The 17401-nt window shown below is 44.2% G+C and overlaps 1 protein-coding gene across 3 annotated transcripts in view; it reads left to right on the forward strand.

Annotated features, from left to right (window-relative positions):
- NME7 (NME/NM23 family member 7) overlaps nt 1-17401 on the forward strand; it is a 175736-nt gene that overhangs the window by 92963 nt on the left and 65372 nt on the right. For all 3 annotated transcript variants that reach the window (XM_075907002.1, XM_075907007.1, XM_075907016.1), the window contains exons 8-9: nt 12508-12572; nt 16304-16372. In XM_075907002.1, coding sequence (XP_075763117.1) covers nt 12508-12572; nt 16304-16372 — 134 coding nt within the window. The remainder of the gene's footprint in view (nt 1-12507; nt 12573-16303; nt 16373-17401) is intronic.

Below are 17401 nucleotides of genomic sequence, written 5' to 3' on the forward strand. Positions count from 1 at the left end.
GCTGACCATAGTTTGGAGGAGTGCTATTGTTAACCACATGATCAGACTACCAAGGAAAGAAAAACCCTACTCAAGCAAAACCTACCCTTCTCTATCCCACCAGGACACTAGCGAAGTCCTCCATGCCCAAGAATGGGGCAAGAGGTGGCACTATGACCTATAACAAGGGGAAACTGCAAGACCCATCATAATTGTTCTGGCAGTTTGCCACACAAGAAAAAAAAATCATTTCTGGATGGGGAAGTGCGAGAGAGAGATTTTACACAAATGTTAAGTGTACATTATAAATAGGTCAGTAGCAACTCCATTGTGAACTGATCTGATCCTAGAAACCTAGGTGTTACAATAATATAATAATAATAGATTCTTCTTCGAGTGGTGTCCCCGTGGGTGCTCCACAGTTGGTGTCAGATTTGTCCTGGCACCATAGATCGGAGACTTTGAGAGCAGTGATCGGAAGGGCTGCGCATGCACGAACGGAGAGCAGCGCTCCCACCTTTGAAGTAGCGCATGCAGCCCGCTTCTCCTCTGTTCCTTCTTCGCCACCCTCGGCCACAAACAGAGCTCAGTTCTCTCCTCCTCAGCGTGCTCTACAGGACAAAGCAGAACTACCTTATCAGTTTAGACTACCTTCTTTTTATACGGAAAACAAACAAATATACGAAAAAACCCACCAGCGCCAGTTTTTACCGCCGCACAGCGGCAAGCCTCAGCAAACAAAACAAAAAAAACAGAAACCAGTGACCCACAAACAGTCTCAGCTGCTTGTACAGCTCATATAGCTTCTGGGAGACACACCAGACTTCCCTAAGGAGAAAAGATGCAGCAAATGCCGACAAATTGTTAGCCCCTGATGCCCACAGCGAATGTATACACTGTTTGGGGAGGACACATATACCTCAGAAATGTGTCCATTGCTGTAGCCTCACAACGAGAGCTCGCAAAGAAAGGGAGCCCACAGTGTGCATGCAGTCCATGGATAGAGCCCTGGACCCCCATAATTATCAAGGAGGCAATGGGGGCTCGAATGCAACTTCTCAGGGAAAACATCTAAGCCCTTCTCCTCAGAGAACACGCTCAGAACCTACTTCAGGTACAGCAAAGTCTAGAGCCTCCTCAATAATGGGCTCAAAGCTGCACTTGAAACAGCCATCAAAATGAGCTACCACAAAAAGGGCACTTAGCAAAGGCCCTGTGGTGACAGAAGCACCACTGGCATTAAGGGCACCTGGCTTGCCGTGGGCACGTTCACGATCCCCGGCACGTTGCCAACCTCTGGTACAACTTTCGCCTATGGCACAGAAAACCGATAGGGCTAGCTTTAGCCGCCCCCTAGTACCGCCCATGAACTCTAGATCTTCTGGGGTCACGGCTACACCCATGCCACCATCACAGGGGCCAACTTGTGTGGCAATGGGTTACAAGCCTGCATTCCATCGCCAATCCTCAGGTTGCAAAACACAATTGCCACCAGGACATGACAGGGGGTCTAGGACCCTGTCCGCCCCTGAGCCTTCACCACGACACCGTTCATGATCCCCACTATGAACAAGGGGCTCACCACATTCACCGTCCTTATCACAATTCAGTGCCTACCACTGGGATACAGGGAGCATGTTCTCCTCACAGCACTCCTCCCCAGATAAGGCACACGCACATGATGAGGCATACAGATCACTGCATTACCAACATCCCCTGTGGCACACTGATTGTCATTACTATGACACTCATTGTAGCCAGTGGTCCCCCTACAATTATTGGGCACCACGACACACCTCCACTGCACCACCTACATGTACACCAAGGTCACTGCCCTTCATGCACAAAGATGCATCACAATCCCCATCTAAGGGCTCAGATCTAAAGGAAGGACAGATTGAGGATGACCCAACCATCCACCAATCTGATATAGCATCAAATGATAATTCATCCTCTGTTCCTGATGAAGCAGTTATTCCAAATGACCCTACACCCACTGATGATATCAAACAATTTAACTGCTTTGCTGAAAAAAAATGGACTTAAATGTGTGTTTAACACTAAGCATCTGCTTTAAATGACATTTCCTAATCTGGGCCAAAACGACAGGGTGAAAGGTAAAGTATTGGATCAGAAATTGATTGAGACAGAAAGCAAAGCCTGTGAATAAATTGTCAGTTTTTACTGTAGCAAAAGATGAACAGGGGCTGTCACAGAATCTCTACTAAGATCAATGTTTATAATGCATTTATTAATATCCAGAAAAGTTCATGAACAAGGAGATGGCAAAATTTGCAGAGGATATCAAAGTATGTAGGGCAGCAAAGGCTAGAGAAAACAGTGAGGAACTTCAGTGAGCTCTAGTAAAGCTAGGTCAGTTGACAGCTCAGAGGCTGATGAGATTCGTTATTAACAATTGCAAGGTAATACATTTAATAAAGTAAGGTGAATGAATAATTGTGTACTCATTCCAATGTGTAACGACTGTGGGAAGATATGTGGGTATCATTTTGTGCATAGCTCAGTGAAGTTCTCTGTTCAGTGTTCAGTAGCATTCAAATGAGAAAATAACATGTTAGGAAGCTTAAAGAATCGGATGAAACTCTGTGTGTGTAAATGGGCTCCCTGGCCAGAGTGAGGAATGCAGCAAACTGCACTTTCCCCTCCCTCACTAACAAAGGAGAACAGCCAGCAATGTACCTATATGAATTGTGGGGAGAAAGCTTCAATACCTCTGCCTTCGCTAAAAGGTGTCTGGGGAGTGGGAGACTCAGTGCTGGAGCAGTCCCGAATGATTTGGGTGGCACCACTAGCCAGCCCCTTTCACCTTCTGTCTCTCTTCTGTATGGTTTTATGAGAAGTAATCGCTGACCTTTCTTTAAGTTATGATAAGAGGAAGCTGCACACCAAATTTGATGGTCTTAGCTCTTACTGTTTAAGAGAAGTTCTTAAACAAGTAAACAGACAAACTCTCAAACATATAGTAGATTAGAAGACTTAACTGACATTCCCCAGATTCGGCCTGGGGTAAGGGTGGGGCTGGGCACCCTGACTGCTGATTTTTCCCTGGGTTGGCCCGGAGTTTGGGCAGGGGGGAGGGCGAGAGGTGCATGCCAGATTCTGGATTCATCCCGGTACTGACCAGAGGGGGTGAACACCCTGGCCACTGGCTTCGCTCAGAGGCCAGCCCAGGGACAGGGGAGGCCACCTGCCAGCATTCTCCAGGGGCCACACAAGCCTCCCATCAGTGTTCCCTGGGGCTGTCTCAAGGGTGGTGAGGCTGCACAGCAGGTGGCAGCTGTTCCTTGGGGAAGGCCAAGGTGTTGGCTGCTGCCAGCCAGTGGGAAGCCACTGGGGTACTTGCTGCCCCTCTGTTGTCATTTCACAGTATAATTCCCTCTTACCGTACCACTCCATTTCCATTTTATGAGAAACATTCGAAATCCAGGCACATCCCATTGTTCTGGCACAACCAAAGCCTGACCTGCATACCAAATTTGATTATCCTAGTTCTTATTGTTTAGGAGTTCATAGAAAGACAAACAGTCTGAATATATTAGAATACCATTTTATATATACTAATTTTGTACCCTCACCTTGAATACTTGTTCAGTTCTGTTTACTCTATCTCAAAAAAGTTATCACAAAAGAGATTTAAAAGATTGGGACTATTCACTTCAGAGAGGAGTAAGAAGGAATGCGATAAAATCACACATAATAATGAATAGCACAAAGAAGGTAAGCCAGGGTTTTCTGTTCCACTTTTTCCTAACACAAGAACCCAGGACTTGTTTGATGAAAATGAAATAGAATTGTCAGCTCATCTCTCTGACATTTTCTTTCGGGTTTCTATAGTTGTCAGCTCAAGTTCAATGTGGTTAAAACACAGCTTGTTTTCCCACTTAAGTGCTCCTTCCCAAATCCTCTCAGTATGGACAACATCACAGTCCTGTCATGCAGGTCCATTACCTAGTCGTTATCCTTGACTTAACCTTTTACACATGCATCTGTAAAGCTTCCTCATTATCTTCCTTCAGATCTCACCTCAAAACTTTTATTTTCCAAAAAAACTTGACAGTGTGTAGACCACTGATGTTTTGAGATGACTGGCACGCATCCTGACCAGTATTGTCACTGTTTCCTAGTACTCCACCATCAGTAAGTCTGTATCCATCTGTTGTCTGTCGTCTTGTAGACTGCAAGCTCTTTGGTCAGAGACAATCCTTGTTTTGTGTTTGCACGCTGCTTAGTATAGTGGAATCCTCACCCGTAGGTGGGGCTTCTAGGTGCTACAGCAATATAAATAAAGGAAATACTTTCTTACAATATACAATTAGCCTGTGGAATTCTTAGCCTCAGGTAAGCATTGAGGCCAAATTCTTAACAAGAATAAGAAAAGAGTATCTATTTCTATAAATAGAAAAGGCAGTTATATTAGGAGACCGAAAACCAGACTTCTCTGTGTGACTCTGCCCTCTTGTCAGGTCACTCAGCATTCCTCCCTTCTGGGGTATAGTCCATCAGAGTTTCTGTTACACACACACACACAGTTGGTGTCACTTCCTCAGTGGTAAGTAGGGAAACCTGGGTGTGACATGGATAGGGAGAAGACACCAGCAAGTGCGGGGTGAGGATGCCTGTCTCACTTCTGGCACTCTTTAATTCTCTGCCTTTGCTCCTCTATAACTCCACCCACAATTCTACGCCTGATTGGCCTTTGCCCCCCAAAGTCAGTAAATCTCCCCCCCCCCCCAGTTCACGGGGCAGGGTGACCCAGTGGTCAGAGTCTGTAACTTGCCACTGCTTTTGGGGTAGTGTGACCCAGTGGCTACAGTCAGTGACTCACTCCTATTCACAGAGCAGTGCAGTTCAATAGTCCCAAGTCAGTAACTTGCCCCCACTTGTGGTGTAATGTGGTCCCCTCTCAAGGGACAGGAGATAGGGGATGGATTTATATTCCCCAACACAGGGGTCCAGGGCCCTGTTAGTGGCTTTTTTTAGCCATTGAGTCAGCAGGGAAAAGCTCTAACTGAAGCACCCTGACTCCCTGTTATTGGCACACTCATCATGTAGCTGGCACTTTCCCTGGACTGCTCTCTGCTACTATTGCCTCAGGTCCGTTATGAATCTCTGTCTCCCCTCCTTTATCTGGGCTCTGTCTTCTCCTCCTTGCTTCTGGAACCTGTGAAATCCCTGAGGGTATGACTGTACAGCGAAGTTATTTCAAAATAATTTTACCAGCATCTACACAGCCAAACCGCTATTTTGACATTAAATCGAAATAGTGGAGGGCTTATTTTGAAATTGGTAAACCTCATTCCGTGAGGAATAGCACCTATTTTGAAATAAGCACTGTGTAGACGCTTATTTCGAAATAGGGGGCCTCCAGCCCTTCCCAGGGGCCCTGGTGGCTACTCTGGGCACAACCAAGAACACTCCTCTTCCTCCCTCTTCCCCCCCCCCCCCGCCGGAGCTCTTAAAGGGGTAGACTCTTGCCACAGTGCCTGTGCCAACTCCAAGCCTGCCAGCCCAGAGCCAGCAGTTGCTGCACTTGACCCAGTGGCCCCAGCATGAGCCAGGCAGCCAGTGCCAGCCAGCCCTCCACCACTCTCCAGGACCAGTCTGCCAGCTCCTAGGAGCCTGCCAGGGGCCAGAAAAGGCGGGTGCCTGCTTGGTCCAGTGCAGAGATCAGGGACCTAATTCAGGTTTGGGGGAATGCCTGCAATGCCCATGATCTCTGCAGTAAATGGAGGAATGCAACCGTCTACAGGCGAATGGCTGCCAGCCTGTCCACCAAAGGCCACATGCGAACCTAGGAGCAGGTTTGCATCGAAATCAAGGAGCTGCGGCAGGCATATGCCAGGGCCATAGGGGGCAGCTCCCAACCAGGGGCAGACCGAGACCCCTACCCCTATTTTGATGCAATGGACCGCATCCTGGGGGACAGACTGGTCCATGCCCCCCAGGTGGTCATCGACCCTGCGACAGAGCTTGCTGCCTCCCCAGCTACCACTCCTCCTCCCACTCCTTCTCCCTCTCCTGTTTCTTCTTCCCCACACTCCCAGGGATGCCGATGCCCCTACAACCATGCTGCTGGGAGACAGTTGGACTGGCAAGACCCCCAACCCTGAGCTTCTCCTTCCCCTTCCCCTTGCCTCCCCCAGCCAGCTCCCTCCTCCCAGGTTACCCCCTCCCCTCTTTCACCCTTCCTCCTCCCTTCTCCCACCTTCTTTCCCCAGTCTCACCTCAGTTTCATTCCCCCTCCCCCCCCCCCCCCCGGTTTTGTTCAATAAAGAGGCTTTGTTGTAATGAACACGTGTCTTTTATTGTGCATCAGGAAGGGAGGTTAGGGAGGGGTAAGTGGAAGGACGTGAGGGAGGAATGAGGCACAAGTCCCCAGTGGGGCATACCAGGGAGACTGTTACTGCCTGCAGAACGTTCTGCCAGGCTTGCAGCAGTGCGTCCAGGAGAAGCACCAGAGTGCCTAGGGGCAGCTCCGGTTCCATGCTGCAGAGTGCTGTGGTGTCATGAGTGAGGGCAACCAGAGCACGCAGAGAAAAAAATGCTTTGTTGTCCCTCAGTGAGGTAGGCAAGCAAGCAGGGAAGCCTTAGAACCAGCTGTCGGGGGGGGGGGGGGGGGGACGGTCCCTTTAAGCACAGGTCTCAGATACCTTGTGTGGCTGCTGCCTAAGGCTAACTCCTGACCTGATGCCCTGCCAGAATCGGTTCCGGCTGGCCTTAAATGCGATTCAGAGTCTTGTCAGTGTGGATGCGCTATTTCAAAAGAGCAAAACGCTATTTCGAAATGCATTTTGTGTCTAGATGCATTACTTCAAAATAACTATTTTGAAATAATGCTGTAGCGTAGACATAACCTGAGAGCGTTGGGACTCCGGCCTGTGTGGTAGCACCTCAGCGTTTGGGTAGTCACTGCAATTTGCCTGGAGCTGGCAATGCGTGTCCTCTTCTTCCAGCCTTCAGCCCCATCTGAGCTGAGCTGCTCCTTTTTATAGGTGTGCGACTTGAGCATGCCCAATTAGGCAAAGAAAGGGGGGGTAGCTTTCTCAGCCCCTAGGGCTGGATTAACCCCCTCCTGCTCAGTATGGGGAGAGTGTAGCCCGTCACACTGGGCCTGACCTTTACTCCAGGTTTCAGCACAAGGACTGTACAACACTGTCCGCGTCTGTGGGGGTCCCAACCTTGGTGTTTATTCTCTGGTTTGCTTCCTATCCCATGTGCCATAGGCTTTCTTCTCCACCCTGCTCTCTTCAGGGTATACCCTTTCCTTTGGTCAGGCCCCAGAGTTCTATGCTTTTCCCAGGTTTATTTCCCACTCTACTAAACAGAGGGTGAACACAAACTTCTTTCTGGCCACTCATGCGATGCCTGCTTCCTGGGTTTATACTAGCCCAGACCACCTTAGCTCAGGTGAGCTTTCTTCTAATGAGGGAGCTGGGATGAAAAGTGCTGTGCTGAATCACGTAACAGCAGGCGCTTGAACCTGGGTGTCTCAGCCCAGGTGAGCACCTAAACTGCAGACAAAAGAAGACAGATGCATACCCCAACACAATTCCATTTTTGCAAAAACATTCAAAAGGGATTGATTTCATTCCACTGGTGAATGAGAACAAAACATGCGAAACCTCAAAAGTTGCAGTGGAATGGAATTGTCATCCTCCAGTCCTTTCTGTTGAGACCTCTGGCTCTGAAGATTGGACTAGATGAAAATTGCCAATTGGCTGATACTGTGATCCATGTTCCTTTGCAGAAACTATTTTTCCCTTTAAAAGAGACACCGCACAAGTGAAATGTGTTACACTGAGAGCATAGCATTAGACAAGTGAACGAAGGGAGGAGGGAGAAGAGAAGACTATTCTGATTTATCTAGATGACACTCTCCCTAACAAATGACTGGTATTCTGTGAGAAGCTGAAGTTGGATGGCAAATCTAAGACGAAGTGAAGGGCACACAGCATCACTACCTGTGACTGCCCAGAGTTGGGCTACTGGCTAGTAGACCAGAGAATTGACAATTCAATTATTAGATTAATATGTGGTGCCTGTAAGCCAGACAAGTTGTTCCAATTGTTTTGCAAGCATTTATATCACCTTATGAAATCTGATGTTCTCCGCTTCTCCTGTATTATATATGATTGAAAAATGATCCTTGTATATTACAGGGTAGCAATTGTTGAAAACCACCGCAACCAATGAGATCTAAGGCCTCATCTGTTCATCTGATTAAAATGTGCTGCAAGATTATCTGTCCACTGTTAGTGCCTAGTAACCTAATGCTGTCTAGGAGACAAAGCTTTCCCTCAGTTTTTATGCTGAAGGTTATTTGTTATGCATATTTGCTAGGATTAGTGTTAAATTCCTCCCGTTGTATTTAGTAATGCCCATGATTTCTTTTGTACGTTGTCACTGAAAATTAATCCTGACTAGCCCCTAATCTGCAGGTTTGATGTGATTTGGCTGCTTACTGCACTTAAATATGTACTGTCCCTATTTGGAGAGTCTTTAAGAAGTAGCTCATTTCACTATTCACCTGGATTTTAAAGTGTTATTCTTTTTTTTTTAAAAAGTCTTAAAAGTAAGCTGCAGAAATGACTTAATTCTTCCTTCCCACCTGCATACACTCAGAAATGTGAGCACATAACCCCTTCCTCTGTGCTTGTTGGCTGAAACCCTGGACCTGAACTGTAAGGCTACGTCTACACTGGCCCCTTTTCCGAAAGGGGCACGCTAATTTCACAGGTCATAATAGGGAAATCCACGGGGGATTTAAATATCCCCCGCGGCATTTAAATAAAAATGTCCGCCGCTTTTTTCTGGCTTTTAGAAAAGCCGGAAAAGAGCGTCTACACTGGCCCCGATCCTCCGGAAAAAAGCTACTTCAAAGTAGGAATAAGAGATCCTCCGGAAAAGGGCTTTTTTCCGGAGGATCGGGGCCAGTGTAGACGCTCTTTTCCGGCTTTTCTAAAAGCTGGAAAAAAGCGGCGGACATTTTTATTTAAATGCCGCGGGGGATATTTAAATCCCCCGCGGATTTCCCTATTACGACCTGTGAAATTAGCATGCCCCTTTCGGAAAAGGGGCCAGTGTAGACGTAGCCTAAGAGTTTGCCACTCTATTGCTCTAGGGTTGCTATCTATTTGAGTTTTTTTTCCTTGAATTTATATTCTGTAAGTGTACTGTTATAAGGAAAAGGGCATAGTTAAAGCAGGGAAGTAGGAGCTGGGTTCTAGTCCCTACTCTGCCACTAATCTGCTGTCAGGCTTTCAGGAAATCACTATCCTCTTTGAGCCTCAGTTTCCACTACGTGGAGATGTCTCCCTTCAGAGAAGTGATCAGCTTGATATCTGTGAAGTGCTCTGAAGACATAAGATGCTATATAAGCATAGTGGTGGTGTGAACCCGCTGGCCATGTTCATGGTGTATGTGAGATCATGGAAGCAGGGATGGAGCAGCGAAACTTTCAAAACAGCATCCTCTGTTCTGTACACCAAATCATCAGACAAAACCATGGCCAGTTTTATATCTGTGCTGGACAGGAAAAACCTTGAAAAAAACAGGAATATCCAGTTTAAAACTGGTTAAATGATCTGCCTTGTCAGATTTATAAGTTTGCCCTGTGGCTGGCAATCCTAACCCTCTTACTCTGAGTGAATAGTTGAAGGATTATCATGAACAGATTTTTCGGGGGAAATTCTTCCTGACGGTATACTATAGGAGAGGATGCCATGGCCCAGTAAAACTAATTCTATCAGTTCAACATTTGAAATGCTGTAGTAATGAGTGATCCTTCTGTAAGCACAAGAAATTCTGCAGCTAGGATGAAATCAGGAAGTGCCATGGGGGGGAAGTACACATTAGTAACTCCTTCACATTTCGTTATTTAAAGAACTTTGTGCCAAATTAACTGTGTTCAAGTGTTCCGAACACATCTGATCCCCTCTCACTAAGTAGATGGTCTTCTCTTCCCCAGATGAGCAAAATGTTGATAACCTTAGTAAAGAAACAACACAAAGTTGAATGGTAGGACATGGATTTTACTAACTGCATTTAAAACCAGTAAGGATACAAGTCTATGTAACTGACGGGCCCAGATATGTGATAAATATTTTAATCAAACAGTGTGAGAGTCAACCAGATAGTCTAGTGAATAGCTAACCATTATTTATTGGTAAAATGTAAAAGATCTTCAGCCAATGTATAGCAGCTATATCATAACAAGTAGCTCCACCTTTGCTGTTTCTCTCCTCCTTGCCTTTCTTTCCTGGCTGCCTCCCAAAAATGTGACTGTTGGTTGCAGGAATTTAGGGGATGGAGGATTCCTTGCTCTTTTCCCTCTGTAGATGTCCTGTAATCCCTTAATTGCTGGATGTGAAATGATGACAATTCCCTACACTGTCTCAGATTTTCTGAGTGACATTGGGCGAGTAATTTAGCCTGAATTTTCACTGCAAAGTAGTAAGGTTCATTCCCTGGGTCTGGTCTTGACTTGGTCTTGTAGCTTCCACCTCCACGGTATTCTGGGATCCTAGGTCTGAGACCAAGTCTGAGAGATGCGTTTGTGGATGGATATGGAGTTTGAGATCAAGCCTGAATCTGAGCCCTGGGTTTACATTGCAGTGTAGACATACCAATTACATGTCTGTGCCTCAGTTCTCCATCTGTATAATGTGGATAAAATGCACCTACTTACAGTGGTGTTGTGAGATTAAATACATTAAAAATTAGGAGGTGCTTAGATACTATGGTAAAGGAGGGGCCATAATCAGAAATCTAGGTTCTTTTTCTGATTCTGCCACCAGTTTCCTGTGTGACATTGGGCACATTCATCCTTGTGTATCTCAGTTTCCATAGGGTAGATGTTATCCCAATTTTACAAATCTCACAGGAGTGTTGTTGTGATACATTTATTAATGTTTGTGAGGCACCGTATTAAAATATACCGTAATGCCCAAAACTTGGTCTCCACTAATTTCTAAATGCCGAAATTCCAATCCGCTGCCCCGTAGCCAGAAGCCAAAACCTCCAGTTTTCCTTCAAAAATAAAAATAGGTTGCATTTTGAAAATGGGAAATTTGGGGGGAAAACATAAATTGAACAACTTCCCCCAAATTGTCCATGGCAGGCCCGATTGCCCTGCAGGCAGGGGCTGCTGCAGTGTCTGGAAACTCTTAGAACTATGTGAAGTGCTCCAGAGATATAGGAGGTTCTAGAGCACCATTTGAGTTCATTCTGTGGGCACAGTGTTTCTACTGAGTTCTGCCTTCTGTTGCATTGCGTGTTAGACTGACGTAATTTATCAGAGGGTATGATCTTGTGAGCACAGGTCCCATCTCATCCCTTTTCAGTGGGTTTATTCATGGTAGGTATCCTCAGTAGTCAGTGTATGCAAGAATGAGCTCCAAAATGTGTTGGACTTTATTTTTCTCTGTTGTAATTCTGTGATAGTACCCTTGTGAACTTGGGATGTGACCAGGTAACCAATTACCCGGTCCCCTATGAGCAGCCCCCACCTGCAGCTTGCCAAGGCCAGAGGGCTGCTCCAGCCAAGCTGGGAGCCAGCCCCAGCAGACAGTCCTGTGAAGAGCTGAGAGTGGGAACCTGAGATCCCATTTTTGTCTGTTAACCAGTTAAACATTCGGTTAACCTCACATTTAACTGGTTAACTAAGTGATTGGAATTTTACATCCCTAAAAGGTGCATCAGGATACACATTAACTAATCATGTTTATTACAGTAGAGTCTACAGACTAACAAAGAAAGGGCCCCATCGTGCTGTACTCACACACCCTAGTAGATAGTCCCTATCCTGAAGAGCTTGCAATCTGAATAATATTGTAAATGGATGTTTATATAAATGAAGTTTTCTGTGCAAATAAAGGGTGAAGCCAACAGGAGTTTTACCATTAACTTCAGTTTGGCCAGGAGTTCACCAATCACATTATTCACACATTTCTGCAAAAGGTTATGTCCACGACTGAGGCTACGTCTAGACTGCAGCACTTTTCCGGGATACCAGAGATATCCCGGAAGAGCAATGCCGCATCCAAGGAACACAGCTGCTTTTCTGAGGAAAAAAAAATCGGAAAAGCGGATGCATTCTTTCACCATTCCTGTAAACCTTGTTGTACAAGTAAGAAGGGATGGCACGAAAGAGCAGGTTTTTCCAAAATTTGGCACCATGTAGATGCGCCAAATTTCAGAAAAGCCCCTTTCGGAAGAAAAGCGGAAAAAGATACGCTAATTGTGATTTGCAATTTGTATATCTTTTTCCAACTTTTCTTTGTAGTCTAGACATAGCCTGAATGAATAGTCACTTGGAGAATCCCCTCCAAAGGATGGTTTCACAAAGGTTAGGAAGTCTGAATTCTGCTCTGCTGCATACTTCAGTTTTACAGAGATGAAAATATGCCATATTTTGACAAGAAAACAGATAGTATGTGCAGTAACAGCTAGATCTATATACTGTGAATTTCATTATTTGATTGAATGTGTGTGTTTGTATCTCCATAGGGCTAACTGGAAAGATCATAAAAACCATCTTTGATGCGGGATTTGAAATCTCGGCTTTGCAGTTGGTAAGTATCCTCGTACATTTCATATGTTTCTATTTCCTATTTTAACTGGATCTAGAACAGTGTCGCATGATTACCATTTTATTTAATTAAAAAAGAAATCTCAATTTAGGAACATGGACTGTCAAATTAAAGACTGTATTGGGAAGAATGTTGGAAGCCTGACAGGTTGGACCTCCCTGGTCTGGCATCCTCGGGACCTGACCGATCCTGAGCAAGAGAGTTTGCCAGAGCAAGGGAAGTCAATTCCAGTCCCTCTGCTGCTAGCCTCCCGGCTCTCCCGGGGGCTGCCAGCCTTTAGGCTGGGCTCCTCTCCGGCCACCAAGCTCTACTGCTGGTCCTGACTGCTGGCCTGGCTCCACTTCCAGCCCTGATCGCTGGGCTCCTTCCTCCTGGGCTGCTGGTCCAGTGCTGCTGCCAGTCTCAATCACCAGGCTCTCGGCTGCCATGCTGCCAGTTTGGTTCCTCTCCTGACCGCTGGCCCAGCTCCTCTGATGGACCCAGCCATCGGACTCCCAGACATCCCCCACTCCTAGCCACTGTCACTCTCTGGCCCAGCAACATCCGTGGTCCTGCCGGACCATGAATGTTGCTGGACCAGAGAGATTCAACCTGTACATCTTGTGATGCAAATGAGTTTCTGTCTTAAGGTTTTATACTGCAGCTTTTTACCATAAAATGTGAGTCCCTTCCACATAAAATCAACAGAAATAACAGAGAACCTAGTGAACTTCATGGAGTCTCTGGTCCCTCTACCTGTTTTAGGATGAGAACTGCTTGGGGATATTGGGTTTTTTATTTGCTTGAGTGATATGGTTGTTGCAAGGTTTTTGGGAAAGGTTGTTTTCATTTTGTGTTTAGTTGGGGGGGGCAGGTGTTTTTGTAGATAGGATATTAGTGTTATCCACATTAAGATATTTTTTCTTTTAAATTTATGGCTGGTGTATCCTTGATGGACAAACTTGGACATGTTCAAGTCACTTTATGGCTCAGTGCCCCTATCTGTAAAAAAGCAATAATGATATTAACCTCTTTTAAAAAGCACTTCGATAGCTGCTAATGAAAAGTGCTAGGTTTTAATAATAATATTCTGCTTAGAATTTTTTAAATAAAACATGTAGTATGAATATAAGGGTTGGATTTTCAAAACTGCCTCTTAATATTTGTGAGCTGCTGTTTCAGCTGGGAAAGAAGCAAAGCAAATGTTTCCCCCACATAACTTCCATTAATATACCTGAATACCGAACTTGAAGAGTAGACTCTAGAATTCAGACAGTAGTTTAACTTCCAGGGCCTGCTTACTTGTTCATTAACTCCCAAACCCTATCAGAAGGGTGGCCAGGAGGGCCATTTGGTCTGGGCCTCAGGAAACAAAGGGGCCTCAAATTTTGACATTTTTCTACCAAGTCATTTCCATTTATTATACATCTTGCAGTTATAACAGAGACAACAAAAGAAGCTAAATATACCTGTAGAAAATTGATTTATAACATTGTGGGACCTCAGGCCATCGCCAATTTTTCGGTCAAATCCGAGTTTTCATATGCATAATTGGTGTAGCTTCTGTGACTAGTAATCCTATGTTATGAAACACTATTTACAGTCTTTGCATAGTTTAGAGGTTTTGAAAGTTGTAATTCTATTTTTGAAAAGTGATTTTGCTTGGTCTGAGGGTGAGTTTAACCTTTAAATTAGATGTTTATCTCTGCATAGGAGATTTTTGTATTTCTGTGTGTGTGTGTGTGTGTGTGTGTGTCCGTCCGTCCGTCCGTCCGTCCTCGTATACAATAACCATATCAGGCTTAGCTGTAAGCTACCTCTTTGTCTAGTTTTAGATTCACCTTTAAAGACTTTTTTGTGATAATAAAGGAAATTGCCACTCATGTATTAGAAATTCTGGAATATTTCAAATTAAATTTTCAAGTCTGCATTAGCCAAGCCTATGACAGTGGATCCAATATGTACAGTGGAGTACAAGCAGTCCTTGAGCAAAATCCAAACTGTATTTTCTCCAGTTGTAGCAACCATACATTAAATCTTATCGGCATTGATTGCACTGAATCACGCAAGTAAGCAATCACATACTTTGGAACAATCCAGCAACTGTACAACCTCTTCAGTAGCAGTCCTCAAAAGTGGGAAATTCTGAAGCAGTATCTGCCTGTTTCCCTTTACGGCATGTCAACAATGAGCTGGTCAGCATGAATTGATGGCATTAAACCAGTTGCACAGTATTTGGACTCTGAGATGCTTTGTGAGCTTGAATCTCTTACTCTCACAGCACAGGCTCACACTGAACTCAAGTCAATTCAGAATTTTACATCCAAATTTGAATGCATTTTAATGTCATCCATGTGGATGAAACTGCTAAAAATAATCCATGAAACTAATCTTGTAATTGAAGCACATAATGCTACTTTAGATGTTGAGAGGGATAACATTGAACAACGACTTAAAGATAGTCAAAAGACTGATGATCAATGAGATGCAATCCTTTCTGAGTCCAAATCAGTAGCATAGGGTATTGATATTTCAACTGGGTTTTCCATCAATCGCAGCCTAACATCTCAATCTGATGCAGTAAGGCACTATCAAGTCTTTTGTTGTTGTTGTTGTTGTTTGTTGTTATTGACTCCATCAAATCGGGTCTTACACGTCGATTTGAGTCACTATGACAAATTTGTACCCTTTTTGGATTCTTTTGGGAGTTCAGTGAACTAAGTGATGAAGATCTATATTCAGAGGCTGAACAGTTTCAACAAAGGTACAACGAAATTTCAAGAGCTCTCTGTGACGGCATCATCTTCCTGAAACGTATACATTCCACCAATGTTAAATCAGACTACAAGACAAAAGAACTGCTTCAAGAAATATTTGATCTCGGCCTATCAATTGCACAATTGCATTATGTATTTTTGTCAGTCTCCCTGCATGGGTGGCTTCAGGTGAATGCACATTCAGACTGTTAAAACAAGTAAAGAACTATCATCGTTCTGCAATGGGACAAGAGCATTTGAATGGGCTCGCAATGCCTAACATTAACAGTGATGTTGCATATAAATTAAATTTTTGTTCAATTATAAATGAGTTACACACAGCAAAGCCAGAAAAGCATTCCTAAAATGAAGAGTTTTGCTTGCAGTGGAAACTCACAATTAAAGTTACATTTTTAATATACATGCGATTGGTATAATGACTTAATTGTTAATAAATAAATGTCTCATGTTCATTTTCATATATTCTTTTGGTTTTGTATGGCCCTGTGGATGAGAAGTTAGATATGTTGGAGGCCTAAGGCTGGACTGGGGCCTCTAAACTCAAAGTGGCCCGGGCCTTTGTTATTCTCTGCGAAGGCCTGTTAACTCCACTAACAGAATCAATTAGTGCAAGCTGAACTGTTGGGCTTTCTCATTGAATTTGGTACTTAGAGTACAGTTTTGCGCAGAAAAGCAACTGTGTAAAAATGGTCTTATTGAACACATCCTGCATTTGCCAACTTTATGGAGAAAATGCATTTACTGTTTAGCTGTATGGACTTGTTGAGCTATTGAAGAATAATCCGAAATCTATCTGCACTGTGCAGCAAAAGAGGTCTTCAAAGCCTTCCTTCCTTCCTATTACAGGGGAAAAAACATACTGTATAGGGTAAATAAAGAGTATGCTAAATGTCTGCTGGATTGTTTTAGTCTCTTGAGGCTGTTTGACAAACATTTTCACCCTTTTCTTTTGCATAGTTCAACATGGAACGTGCGAATGTGGAAGAGTTCTATGAGATTTACAGAGGTGTTGTTGCTGAATACCCTGTAAGTATCAACTAGAAAATAATCTGCTAAAAAAAAAAAGACAAATTAAGGACAGCAGGTCATCTCTCTTAAGGATTGTGACTAACATTGTATTGGGAGTCTGAATTTGAACACTCCCTGAGTTGGTCCAGAATGAACCAATTCACCCAAAATTCCACATGTATACACTGGGACAGGATAATTTTTTGTGGAGAAAGTAGGATCATTGGACCAAAATATTTATGTAATAGAGCAGTTTGAAAAAAACAGAATTGAGCTATTTCACTTTGGTAGAAATGATGTAATGTCCAGTTTTATGTTATTGTTGAATGTCCTACTTCAGAACTGAGTTGGCCTAGAAACTGTATGTATTTATACTTTTGTCCTTAATGAGTGCTGGGGCATCAGAGTATTTTATGATTGTTTGGTGGTTAATGTCATATATAAGTTGATTTGTGAATTGCTGTGCAATTGGTGAGGTCCAGTAGACCTCAATATACATTCGAATGCCTTTGAGCAGTGGCACTGAAGGCTCTCCGAGTACTGGTGGACCAATGGGAATATATTTAAGTGACTTTGTATTTCTGCAACTGACTCCATTTGAGGATTTCAGTGCACTGTGCAAATAATGATAAGAGACTTACAATGTCCCTGTGAAGTATGAGAATTATCCCTATTTTAATGATGGATTAAGGTACTGTACCAGTATTCTATGCCTCTGGGAGTGCAACAAGTATGTAAGGTTACCTCAGGTTGATCCCTTTGGAAGATCTGGATTGTAGTGACAGAGGAGGTCATTGGAAAAATGGAGAATGTGTACCAGGTTTCATCTTCCAGCTTTGAGCCTTTGGCACTAGGTCAAAGGGAGGATCTGACAAGTTAGGAGAACTGAGTGTAGCATTGCTTAAATGTGAGCATATCTGTATCGTCTGATGCAGGTATCATATGCCTTGCCATCGTTTTGATCTCCATAGACATTCCTGTGGTGAATCAAATGGCAATTGTTATTCCATCTCCTGTACCTCTTTCATACCAACTGTAATAGGGATG

This window comes from Pelodiscus sinensis, chromosome 1, assembly GCF_049634645.1.
Source record: "Pelodiscus sinensis isolate JC-2024 chromosome 1, ASM4963464v1, whole genome shotgun sequence".
Taxonomy (NCBI): Eukaryota; Metazoa; Chordata; order Testudines; family Trionychidae; genus Pelodiscus; species Pelodiscus sinensis.